This window comes from Schistocerca gregaria, chromosome 11 (assembly GCF_023897955.1).
Source record: "Schistocerca gregaria isolate iqSchGreg1 chromosome 11, iqSchGreg1.2, whole genome shotgun sequence".
Taxonomy (NCBI): Eukaryota; Metazoa; Arthropoda; class Insecta; order Orthoptera; family Acrididae; genus Schistocerca; species Schistocerca gregaria.
The window spans coordinates 108469003-108482263 of NC_064930.1; the positions used below are offsets into that span (position 1 = coordinate 108469003).

At 40.3% G+C, this 13261-nt stretch overlaps 1 protein-coding gene across 1 annotated transcript in view; it reads right to left on the reverse strand.

Annotated features, from left to right (window-relative positions):
* Window positions 1–13261, reverse strand: part of LOC126295370 (uncharacterized) — a 154496-nt gene that overhangs the window by 11050 nt on the left and 130185 nt on the right. Inside the window, exons 9-10 of the mRNA XM_049987851.1 lie at window positions 10754–10810; window positions 4027–4068 (exon numbers count right to left, since the gene is read on the reverse strand). Of these exons, the coding sequence (XP_049843808.1) occupies window positions 4027–4068; window positions 10754–10810 (99 nt within the window). The remainder of the gene's footprint in view (window positions 1–4026; window positions 4069–10753; window positions 10811–13261) is intronic.

Below are 13261 nucleotides of genomic sequence, written 5' to 3' on the forward strand. Positions count from 1 at the left end.
TTTTTCTATCCTCTTTTTTTAGTATATGGCCGTATACTCTCACTGTGTATGGCATCACACTAATACCACAATAGTCTGCACAAGTTCTCCTGTTGCCCTTCTTAGATACTGATGTAATTACTGCCTTTTTTCAGTCCTTTGGGGCTTCATCACCTCTAAGGGATTTGTGAAAAATCACTGCCAAAATCTCAAGGAGTTTTGACAGAGCCGCTTCAACCAGTTCTATATAAATTAATCCCGAACCTGGCGACTTTCAGTTTTTTGGTGGTATTAATTGCATTTTGGACTTCCTTTGGGGTTATTGGTGATATATTATCATTACTTATTATCATCATTACTTATTTCAATGTCTGGTGGGTTCTCAGTGACGAAGAGATCTTGTTCACTTTATTTTTTGCTGATGTCCAAGTGTTAGTAGCTGAAGATAAGGAAGATGCAAATTATATGCTCCACAAATTAAAAGAATAATATGATATTATAAACATATCTAAAACAGAAAATCTGAAAGTGGAAGAAAATGCTTTTAATGACTTACAACTCGGTGCTGTTACTGTTAAAGGGTGTCATAATTTTAAGTATCTAGAGTGACACTGTTGTCCAATGGTAGAAGTAGGGATGATATAAACAATAAAATTGGCCAGGACAAGTGAGCCATAAAACAACAAAATGGTATTCTCTGGAACAAAAACAGAATGCTCAGAACAAAACGTACCATCTACCATACAATTATTGAAATCATCGCAACATATGGTGCAGAGTTGTGGGAACTAACTCAGAGGCAGAAGCATCGCCTGCTAAATGTCGAGATGGATTTCTGAAGACAGAGCTGTGGGCATTCCAGGCTTGATCGTATTAGAAATGATAGGATCAGAGAGGTTACGAATGTCGAAAGCACAATCCTAGATTACATAGAAAGGAAGCGCCTACTCTGGTAAGTCACTTACAGTGTATGCCAGACACAAGACGGCCAAAACATGTATGGCAATGGACTCCACATCAAAGAAGAAAGTACGGTAGTCCTGTAAGATTCTGGAAAGACGACATCAATGAAACAATGGTGGCGAGAGGTCTTAATGAAGGAGACTGGATTGACCGTGAACGATGGAGATTGGGATGCGAGTGAAGAAGCCGGCAATATGCGACGACCCTCAGACTAAACACCTCATTGCAATAATGTGTGGCTGCCGCTGCTGCAGGAACAGCCCGGCACAGCATCACTGTGCCTTCCCCATAAACACACTCACAGTACTGCTTTAACACTGTCAATCCACAATTTACACAGTCGGAAAACTAAACCCTAGACAGAACCGATCAGCACTGAATGCAAACTTCAGGGCAATGCTGTTAACAGTAAGTAACATTGGCAAATGGAAACCAATCTCACAGCATGCAACATTGATATTTACACTGTTGTGCACTATTTTCAGTGGAATGCAGATACAACACTAACTGAGACACAAAACCGAACTAAATGCAATAAGTCCGTAATGAGCTGCCAGAGACTGTGGGTCCCTAATATCAAAACACTCAGAAGGTACCTGAACAACCTCTGAAAGTTTGTTGTTGGGGCTCTTCATCATCCTGCATACAGGCACACATACATTCAAATATAACACAATATATTACACAATGGTTATAACTACACTCTCAGTTTTATAGTCTACTAGATTCTGAAATAGTTCAAAAATAATTATTAAGTTCACCATCCCAGGTCAATGCCTCAGTAGGTGTCAGATGACACATTTGAATGTCTCACATTCAACTGCCAGTCAAAGATTTTTATTGGTCAATCGTAACTTATTTCACCTTTGTCAATGATTTGTTAATCTGAAAAACCCTAAAATGTACAAAAGGTCAGAGTTCCATGTCAAACTGCAGGTCTGCTGTAAGTGGATGACTAAGTCATTATGAGGGTTGGTGAAAGGCATTCTGGGAATCAAATCTAGGTCCTTCTGTACCAAAGGAAGCAATGCTAACCATTCGACTACGGAGTCAGTGCGATATATGACCTGCCTAAGTTATTGATTACAAGCTGATAATTGCAATATTATTGGTGTCAATAAATGAAAATCTTGGCTGTAAACAGTGATAATGGCCAATCAATGAGAAACATTGTAAGAGGCGTGCTGTATTCATACCAGTTAATAATTGAACTATAAACCGAGAGGTGGCAATACTACCTCCAATTTCAGGTTCTCACTATTCAAAACTATATCAGGATTATGCAAGTAAATAGCGGTAACTGCTAAATGCATGGCCGACAGCAGTAGTAACGCAACTTGTGTTCGTGGCACAAATATGATCTCCAGGGACTTAATTCAAATATCTTCTGAAAATTTATTGAAGTTTTACTGTGCACTTTCTTGACACAAGCATCTTGTCCCCTACCATCATTTACTGCTAAAATCTTCAAATATGAAAAGTTTTCAAGCCAACCACTGTAGTGTTGTGTGATCATTTAAAAACCTGTCACTAAACCAAATAACTGCAGGAAGCTTGGCACCAACGAGAATCACCACTACTACTGAGGTAACATTGCCAACAACTGCAGAAGGACTGTTCCTAGTAAAACACTCCAGTGTTCTCATTCTAGAGAGGTGTGTACGACAACTTGTGTCAGGTTTAGAAGGCAGCAAATGAAGTACTGGTGGAAGTGAAGGTGTGTCACGAGTTGTGGCTCGACAGTCAGTCGGTAAAGCAACTGTTCACGAAAGGCAAAGGCAGGTTCAGCCCAGGTTCGGCACACGGTTATTCATTTGACGGGAAGTTCTAAATTGGCACACAGTCCAGTGCAGAGTGGAAATTCATTCTTGAAGTAATAAATAAGATTATGAGGAAGCTTACCACCAAATTCTATAACAATGAGCAATTTATTTATGACAGCAAACTTATATAAATTAATTGGAAGAACTGCTAGTTACAAAGAAAGAGTTGGGCCTTCTAAATTAAATGCATTAGACTGACGTATGATCAACATTAACTAATGATTTTTGAATAAACTAAAAAAGGTGAATCATTTTTCTGACCTCTTGTTATTCTGAATTTCCTTCTTCAAATGGTACAGAAATTTGGCATGCAATCACAGTTATTCAGGCTGCGTGGTCACAAAAAGTGATGTACAATTAAGACCGCCCCCCCCCCCCCCCAATTAACTTACCACATGCCTAAAATTTTGATGAATTGTAATTGCAAAAATTGATAGCGAGTATAAAACACATAATACATCACTTCCCAGCAAAACTGAGAATTTACAGGGTATGAGCAACTTTTAGAATTTCAGAACTGCTCACTTCCACACTCCATAATTCAAACCTTACTTATGACAGTTTCATTGTAGGTATTCTAGACTATCAGTAACAACTCTGATGGGAGTTTGTGAGCTGACCAGATTAATAGTCTGTTTCATGTAGCTCAACAGCTGAGGGATTTGACAAAAGGACTTCAATTTAATGTGCTATTGTTGGTTATCTTTTAGGAACATTGTAACCTGAGATTCCAGCAACTGTTTAAGTCTTACTTATATATGTTTGTCAAGGGCTCAAAAGTATGCCACTGACCGATTGGTTACCTCTACTCCATCTACTGTTTGTATCCTGCCATGAGCATTTCCATATTAGACGAGAGATTAGTGCCGAACATCAAGGCGACATCGAGGTCATTAAAGACGGAGCACAACCTTGGATTAGGGAAGGCTGGAGAAAGAAAAAGGCTGTGCCCTTTCAAAGGAACCATCCTGACATTTAAACCGAGTGATTTAGGGAAATCATGGAAAACCTACATCGGGACAGCTGGACGTGCGTTTGAACCATTGTCCTCCCAAATGAGAGTCCAGTGCCATTTCAGTATTGTACAAGTAGCTCAGATTAACCCTTTCATTTGCCTCGAGCGACTTAGGGAAATCACAGGAAACCTAAATTGGGATGGCCGGACAACGTTTTGAGTCGTCATCCTCCCAAATGATAGCCCAGTGTCATTTCAGTATTTTATAAGTAGCAACATAACTTCATTAGATATTATCTATCTTACCTCTTCTGAAAAGCTGAGTGGATCGGTGTAATCATCACAGTCCTGCAACAAATATGCAAAAATTATGTAAAACACATGAGTCAACTATAAAAAGTATTGAATTAACAAATCACCTGGCAGAAAGGAACAGAAACTTAACCAGAATCAAAAGGCAATACTGATCAGGGCATTAAAACCACTAAGCATACACATACTAGCTCATCAACATTATTCAGACATCTATTAATGTACTTCAATATGTGGTTTGAACTTTGGTAGAGGCACTTTCACTAATGTGTTCCAACACTTTGCAGTTGGGCCACAGGAACTGCTGAAATCCCTTAGAAGTCTTACACTTTTGCACCTTTTATGCATGGCTCCTGACCAAACGATAATGATGACAAGCAAAACCTTTTAACTGATGTTTGGATTCTCATTCTATATCTCAACATTTGTTTAAAGTTTTTGAAAGGTATCACATATTCCCAGAATCATTATTTTTGAAAATTAGAAGATTCAGAGACAGAAAAAAATTGTAATTGCAATAAATCAGAAATTATTATAAAATAAATGTAAAAACTATTTCATTAAATTTATAAAACTCTTTTCATTGAACAAAATTTTTCTTGGCGTGAAGACTTTTCAAGCAATATCACACAACCACTTGGTCTCCCTTCCCATATGTCTGCCAGCACTGCGTGCGCGCTCCTCAGAGCAAACGATGCAGTACCCTGTTTGCTGCTGAACCCTGTTTTTCATCTTCATTGAAAACTTCACCTGATTTCTCGAGTACCGTATTAGTTTTCCCAGGTTCACCATAAAAGTAAACAAGCTGGTTTGTATGTGAAAGACAGGCGGAAGTTTCTTGTACAGAATTGACCACGCACATCATAAATACATGAAAAAATACCTTTTTCCACCATTTCATTGTTCGTCGTTGAAAATAATAGGAGGCCACTAGCTGATCTCCATAATCAACACCAGTTTTATTTTTATTATAATCAAGTATGAGATCAGGGTTCAGTTTTTCTACCATCCCAGCCTTGCATTTTGTCTTTATAACACTACGTGTCATTCTACGTTTGTACAAAGGGCAAACACATCCCTAGTATCTTTCCAGTGAAGCGCTAGCATGGAATTTTTTCTCTTGAAAACTATTTCACCCCTTCTTAGCTTATTATGTTTGAATTCCTGTGCTAAGCCTCTTCTGTTTCTCATTACTGTGCCAACAGTAGATGTGCTCTCATCGAAAAATCTTTCAAATAATTTTACAAAAGTATAAAACCGGTCCACATTCAGTGTAAGACCCGAATGTAGACTGTTGCACAAACGTAGCACCACTTAATCTGCACTGTTGTCTTTTTCAGCTGCACCAGCGTACACTTCACAGTTCAAAACATATTCTGTTGCTGATAATCACTTAGAATGAAAAATTTTTACCTCAGTTTGTTCTCGATATATACTCGAAATCGAATTCTCCCTCTGAATGGGCACATACCTTCAACTGCGAGATTCTTGCCAGGATAAAAACTGTTCTTGCTTTTCAGTACAAAGTTATCAAAAAAAGGTCAGATTATGTGTGTAGGATCACGGTTTGTATGTCATTCTCATTGTTATTCACCCGAAGTATAAAATAAATTGATCTAAATCTGTCTCTTTTTCATGATTTTTGGAGGTAAAGAGGAATCTAGCATTAGCTCATTGCTCCAATAGTCCGTAACATTTGGTTTGTGTACAAGACACATGTGAATAATTATAGCAAAAAACGGATACATCTCATGTAGTGTCACAGCAGATCATCTGGCTCAAAGCGACCTGGATGTTATCTTATTTTGCCTCCACAATTTGGAAATTATTGCTCTAATGTAGCGGTTTGTTTCTGTCTTTATGTTTTTTTATGACATTTGCGTCAATAAAGATGCTCCAATTGTCAAATTAAGTGCCACTGAAAATACAAGAGGGCAGTACTTGCCTTAAAGAGGCAAAATTCCATGTATCACTGATAGACACACAATCATACAAAAAACTATCTCAGCTTTCAGAAGTGTCAGTTTGATCCTCGACAAGGACAGGAGGACATCTGACGATGACCCACCCATTGTCGCGACAAGAGGGACAAAGATAAAAGAGAAGCATCACAAATACGTTAAATGCAGACCGACGGTAAGCACTGTGATGAACACGCTTGAATACACTAAGTTCTGGTAAACTTCCATAATTTCGAAGCCCCCTTCCCGATATTTCACCCCAGTATGAAACTGATGACTACTTCATATTGCAAGACGTGTGTTGCCAACTAAGCTGATACGCATCACCGTAAGTGTGTGTGTGTGTGTGTGTGTGTGTGTGTGTGTGTGTGTGTGTGTGTGTGTGTGTGTGTGTGTGTGTGCGTGTGCACGCACACACGCTCGTGCCTACACTTACTGACAAATGGTAACTCATAACTTTACATTATAAAGGAGATTTTGGTAAAAGTACAGATACTGTGCAAGGTGGTTGCTCCTTATTTGCATGTATCAGTTCACATCAAGGGATGATGCATGGCCAATCGGATGGCAAATGCACTAACTTCACGAGATGGCATACCTGTTTAGGGGGAGACTGGAAGCTGTGAGGACTGCTGGCCTGCTTTCGAGAGGCACAGGTTTCCGAAGATGAGACACACAAATGAACAACAGAGAATAAGATTTTCAAACAAATGATGTGTTTTTCTGGTTTCCTTCTTTGATTGATCTCGAGAATTGAAAGAAAGTACAGATAATGTACACCAAGGAAGTCAATAGATGGGTTACTGGTAAAAAATAATGAGTTTTTATATTATTTGACAGAAGCCTCTAAAGGTGTTGTGGATTATCTAAACAGCAACAGAAATACAGTCCCAGTCCGAGAAAAGGCTTACAAACTAACACAGTTGAGAATGAAAAAGGAAAGGAAGACATAAATTACTAATATTCCACAACATCGTCCACCAAAACACCACACAACCAGCTCCTTCTTTTAGTTACATTGTGCCACGGATATGCTTTTTTCCTCATTTCAAATCATAATCTCCTCATTAGTCATTCGATCTACACAACGAATTTTCAGCTTTCTTCTGTTGCACCACATTTAAAAAGTGTCTAGTCTCTTCTTGCTTTAACTACTTATTGTCTATATTTATTTCACTTCCATTAAAGATTACATTCCAGAAAATAGTTTTAGAGAACACCTAGTACACTCGAATTCATATTAAACGTTTTTGTAATTTTCAGAAACACTTTTCTTCCCAGTGCCAGTCCGCTTTTTATCCTGTCTACTTCAGACATGGTCAGTTATCTCGCTGCCTAAAGAAACAAAACTCCATTACTCAATTTAATGTAATTTCTTATTGAAATACCCCACAGTATTGCCCGTTTTCTTCTAATCTGTCACACTACAGCGAAAAGCATCAGTGGCCAGACTGCATACTGGCTAAACCGGTTTCCAGTGCTTACTCACTGTAAACAGCCCACAAACACTTCTCAGCCCACATCCGAGTCAACATTTCCACGAGACTCCTACTAAGAGACTTCTCTATCGACCACAACAAACACTGCACCCCACAATTAGCGTAGAGGTGCAAAGCTGTGGAAGTTGCTAGTTGAAGCAGTGAAACCCACGGCAGAGGTAGAGGTAGTCCATTTAGTAAATAGAGTGGTGACAAGGACCAGTAGGACAGCCCAACATTAAAATGGAACAAAGTTATTAGTAACAAAGTCTATTAAACCATTAAGTGTTGTCCACAACATAAGTTTTTCTCTAGATGAAGTTAAAAAGTTTGTCAGTTTTGTACATGTACGAGACAGCTACACACTTATCTCATTACCCTGTCAGGGTTCTAATCTATTGCCTTCCCGTAACCTCATTAAAATGAGTGCACATGCTTAGCACAAGTCGCAGTAACCCTTCAGACTGTCTGCTCCCCTCTGACAACTCGCTTACTTAGCAGTCTGCGTACTTCGCCAGTGGTACGAGCTCAGGTGCCGCCTGCTGGTCGATGTGAAAGCTCCACTTGTGACCTCGTCCTGAGCTCAACATCAGCTGTGTCCAGACTCGGGCCGTAGTGCAGCACCTGCCAAAACAGTGCGTTTCCATCCACAGCTGTCATCTCCCGAGCCCTAGGTAGCGGTGCCGGGTCATTTTACTGGAACTGCTATGACGCACGGTCGATAGCACCACACTGAGACAGCAAGCTGCACGGGACTTCAAACTAACCCACCACAGGCCAGATGCGGCTGAAACCTGCTCAGCAGAGGGTACGTCCAGCTTACCTGCCGTCGAGGTCACACGTAGACACGATCTCGAGACCCAGATGCCACTGAAACCTCTCAGGGTGTATACGTGGACAAGAAAAAAAATTACCGTATTTCCCGGTTGAAAATGCACTTTCTCCTGGGTGAAAATACAATTTTTCCGTGTTAAGTGACAGTATATTTTTCCTCGGCACTGTAAAACTTAGCAATCCTTTGAATGTTTACGGTTTTATACACCGACGTAGCATTTCCCGGCACTATAGAAAACAAAATTGAGATTGTGATGCGCTTTTGTAAGCCCGTCATAGCTCATGTCACATGATCTCGCCAGGTGATGACAGCGTAGGACATGTGGTGTAGTCAGCCAATAGCAAGATCACTCTTAAGTAGTGCGAACACACAAATAAGAAAAGTTAATGGTTTAAATTACAAGAAAAGCAAAGCTGTCACGCATAATATTGGTCTCTAAGATTAATAAGCTGCAAGAGAAGCTAGGCTTCCACATATAATGTTGATCTTTTTGCACGTGTTACACTTCAAGATACATCACACAAATGTGGAAGTAAAATTTTTAACAACAACGTAAATGTCTGATCTTTTGGGCTCAAAGTCCTTCTAGATGGTCGTCCTGAAAAAGTTGATTTTAAATTAGAGTCAAACGCTCTGCGATTTAAGATATTCAACATAAATTCTCGCACATAGTACACGATGCGTAAAAGGAAATTTACTTTTAAAGTGACGCTTTTCAAACCATCATTCACAATATCTTTCCGCGATCTGTTAGAAATACGTTCATTACAGTAGTTTCCAGAGAACACCAGATAACAGGTGCCAATATATTTGCACACCTATGATGACACAGGAAGGCCATATGTTCGTTTGTGTAAAACATTAGAAGTTCTTGCTTTATGTCATATAAGAAACAAGACATCAGAGGACACTTCAGAAGCGTTGGAATTTCGTGAAACATACTAAAACGCATAATTCGGCTTAATGTTCACATTCGTATGTCCAGATTCAGATGTAAATTTTCTTTGAGTACCAGCACTGTACTATCTCATGTTTGGTTCTTTATTGTGGCATAATGCTGCAAAAGCTATAAGATGGAAAAGTGCACTTGAAATGCAGTGAACTGTTGAAACTAGCCAACAGTCTGAAATTAAACACTTCGTTTCAAACAAATTGACTGCCTAAGCAGAAAAGATTAACAAAAGCCAAATCTGTTTAGCAAACAGACAAAAATAACTTCATTGTTCTGCAAGGCGGTCAATGCTTTACTGTCAAAAAGGTGGAAATAAAATCTGGAACTAATAAGATATTTTAGCCTTTTGTAAGTATGCGAACATATTTTAATTATTTGATGGCTCTTGACCCCAGAAATCCGTTTTGTTTTCATTTATTGTGAGAGCAATACTTCTGAACCGGGGCAAGATTAGGTAGTGGCTCCCAGCCACACATCTGTAGCCAGAAGCGGGAGAAGGCACTACTCATACGCGACTCAACTACACAGGCGCAATTGCCTGCCTGGAACTGCCCAAACGAATCACAGTTGTCACATCACGTTCATCGGAGGCAATTTGTTGTTAGGAAGCATTGCATAGTCTTCCCAAAGCCTCTGACACATTTTGCTGTTGGCAGACACTTGCATGAGCACTGTGTTTTTTTGTTGTATATGGTGCATTTCCTTTGCAACGTAAGTTTTATTTTCGTCTCCCCCCCCCCCCCCCCCCCCCTATCGTTCATGTTTCATTGCTGCAGTATTACTCTGCAGAAGCGGATACAGCAATATCCTTAGTTAGAGCATTGGTTCTTACCAGTCAAAATCACGAAAATTTAACTGAAAACTAAAATGTTGAAAAATCCCAGGAATTCTAAAAAAATCCCCATGTTTTTTCCGGATCTCCTGGGTCATATACACCCTGATCTCTGCCTTCGAAGCCTGACAAGTGTTGCATGATCCTGTCCTTGCTCTAATCAGTGTGTCTCACGTAGTCCTTTCCTCACTTCCACCTTACATCATCTCTTGTCAGCCCACTAAATTTTCCAGCAGCCTTCTGTATATTGCATCTCAAATTGTTTGATTTTCTTCTTTTCCCATTTCTACACAGACCACGATTCACTTCCGTACAATGCCGTGCTCCAAATGTTTATTTTCAGAAATTTCATTCTCAAACTGAGATCTCTGTTTGATGCCAGTGAATTACTTTAGGCTTCTTACAGTCACATTAAAAGAAAGAAGCTAAAATGGGTTTGTAAATAACACACTGACTTGCGTGACAAACAGAACGACATCACAGCACAATGAGAAATAGCTAGATTACCAAACATTATTTGAACACTGTTTACACCAAGAGAAAGGCTGGTATACAACAGCACATTGTAGATTTCCCATATAGTCTATACTGGTTCTACTATGTAAACACTAATGAATTTCTATTGAAGAAGATAGTCAACAAATGTGGCCAACATGTACTTACAATTTCTTCTTTGATGATAACTGGCAGTTCCTGATCGTGACCCACTTGTTCACATGACTGAAATCATAAAAACAAACACAAACAGTTAGGTTTCCAATGATACACAATACCAGTAATAGTGTTACTACTATCACCACCACCACCACCACTACTGCTGCTGTCTGCAAGCCACCACATAACATAAAAGTGGGCCAAAAGTCAATGGGATCATTTTCATTCAATGCTGTTTCATTAGCAGAGTAGTGACATTTTAGTACATCTCCATATAAATGCCAACTTCTCCGGCACGAGGAAGTCCCCAGGAGTGGGATGAACTTTTTGAAACCACCTACACAGTAGTGTAGGTTAAGGTCCCAGATATATCCTGCAGCCATTCACCTTAGTTGGCTCTCATTTGCTAGTAACTGACGAAAAACAATTTTGCGTGATACTCTTAGAGCCTTCAAAGTAATGGTAATTTCCTGATTCACTGGAAGCTGTGGGTTGAATGCCATCAAGTGGTTTGACAACTTTACTTTTAAATTCTTATTGAAATGACTGACAAATTTTGTTTAGTTAACTGGTTTAAATGTATGTTTTTTTTAATTTCTAATCCTTTCCAACATCATTGTAATCTCACTTTTTCCCTTGGAAATCACTGTACATATGATTCTAATTGTTTTTATATAAAAATAAAATAGAAAGAAACTTCCACATGGGAAAAATATATTAAAAACAAAGATTCCAAGACTTACCAAGCGGGAAAGCGCCGGCAGACAGGCACAATGAACAAAACACACGAACACACACACAGAATTACTAGCTTTCGCAACCGATGGTTGCTTCTTCAGGAAAGAGGGAAGGAGAGGGAAAGACGAAAGGATGTGGGTTTTAAGTGAGAGGGTAAGGAGTCATTCCAATCTTGGGAGGGGAAAGACTTCCTTTAGGGGGAAAAAAAGGACAGGTGTACACATGCACACATATATCCATCCGCACATACACAGACACAAGCAGACATATTTAAAGGCCTCCCTTAAAACCCACATCCTTTCGTCTTTCCCTCTCCTTCCCTCTTTCCTGAAGAAGCAACCATCGGTTGCGAAAGCTAGTAATTCTGTGTGTGTGTTTGTGCGATTTGTTAATTGTGCCTGTCTGCCGGCGCTTTCCCGCTTGGTAAGTCTTGGAATCTTTGTTTTTAATAAATTGTGTATATATATATATATAAAGATTCCAAGACTTACCAAGCAGGAAAGCGCCGGCAGACAGGCACATGAACAAAACACACAAACACACACACAGAATTACGAGCTTTCGCAACTGGCAGTTGCTTCGTCAGGAAAGAGGGAAGGAGAGGGAAAAATGAAAGGATGTGGGTTTTAAGGGAGAGGGTAAGGAGTCATTCCAATCCCGGGAGCGGAAAGACTTCCCTTAGGGGAAAAAAAGGATAGGTGTACACTCGCGCACACACACACACACACACACATATCCATCCGCACATACACAGGCACAAGCAGACATCAGACCGGGAGCGGTTTCTGCTTGTGTCTGTGTATGTGTGTGTGTGTGTGTGTGTGTGTGTGTGTGTGTGTGTGTGTGTGTGTGTGTGTGCGTGTGTGCGCGCGCGCGAGTGTACACCTGTCCTTTTTTTCCCCTAAGGGAAGTCTTTCCGCTCCCGGGATTGGAATGACTCCTTACCCTCTCCCTTAAAACCCACATCCTTTCGTCTTTCCTTCCTGAAGAAGCAACCATCGGTTGCGAAAGCTAGTAATTCTGTGTGTGTGTTTGTGTGTTTTGTTCATGTGCCTGTCTGCCGGCGCTTTCCCGCTTGGTAAGTCTTGGAATCTTTGTTTTTAATATATATATATATAAAATAGAAAGAAACCCCCACATGGGAAAAATATATTAAAAACAAAGATTCCAAGACTTACCAAGCGGGAAAGCGCCGACAGACAGGCACATGAACAAAACACACAAACACACACACAGAATTACAAGCTTTCGCAACCAACGGTTGCTTCATCAGGAATGAGGGTAGGAGAGGGAAAGACGAAAGGATGTGGGTTTTAAGGGAGAGGGTAAGGAGTCATTCCAATCCCGGGAGCGGAAAGACTTACCTTAGGGGAAAAAAAGGACAGGTGTACACTCGCACACACACACACACACACACACACACACACACACACACACACACACACACACACACACACATCCATCCGCACATATACAGACACAAGCAGACATATTTAAAGGCAAAGAGTAAGGGCAGAGATGTCAGTCGAGGCGGTAGCACAGAGGCAAAGAAGTTGTTGAAAGACAGGTGAGGTATGAGCGGCGGCAACTTGAAATTAGCGGAGGTTGAGGCCTGGCGGATATCGAGAAGAGAGGATATACTGAAGGGCGAGTTCCCATCTCCGGAGTTCGGATAGGTTGGTGTTGGTGGGAAGTATCCAGATAACTCGGACGGTGTAACACTGTGCCAAGATGTGCTGGCCGTGCATCAAGCCATGTTTAGCCACAGGGTGATCCTCA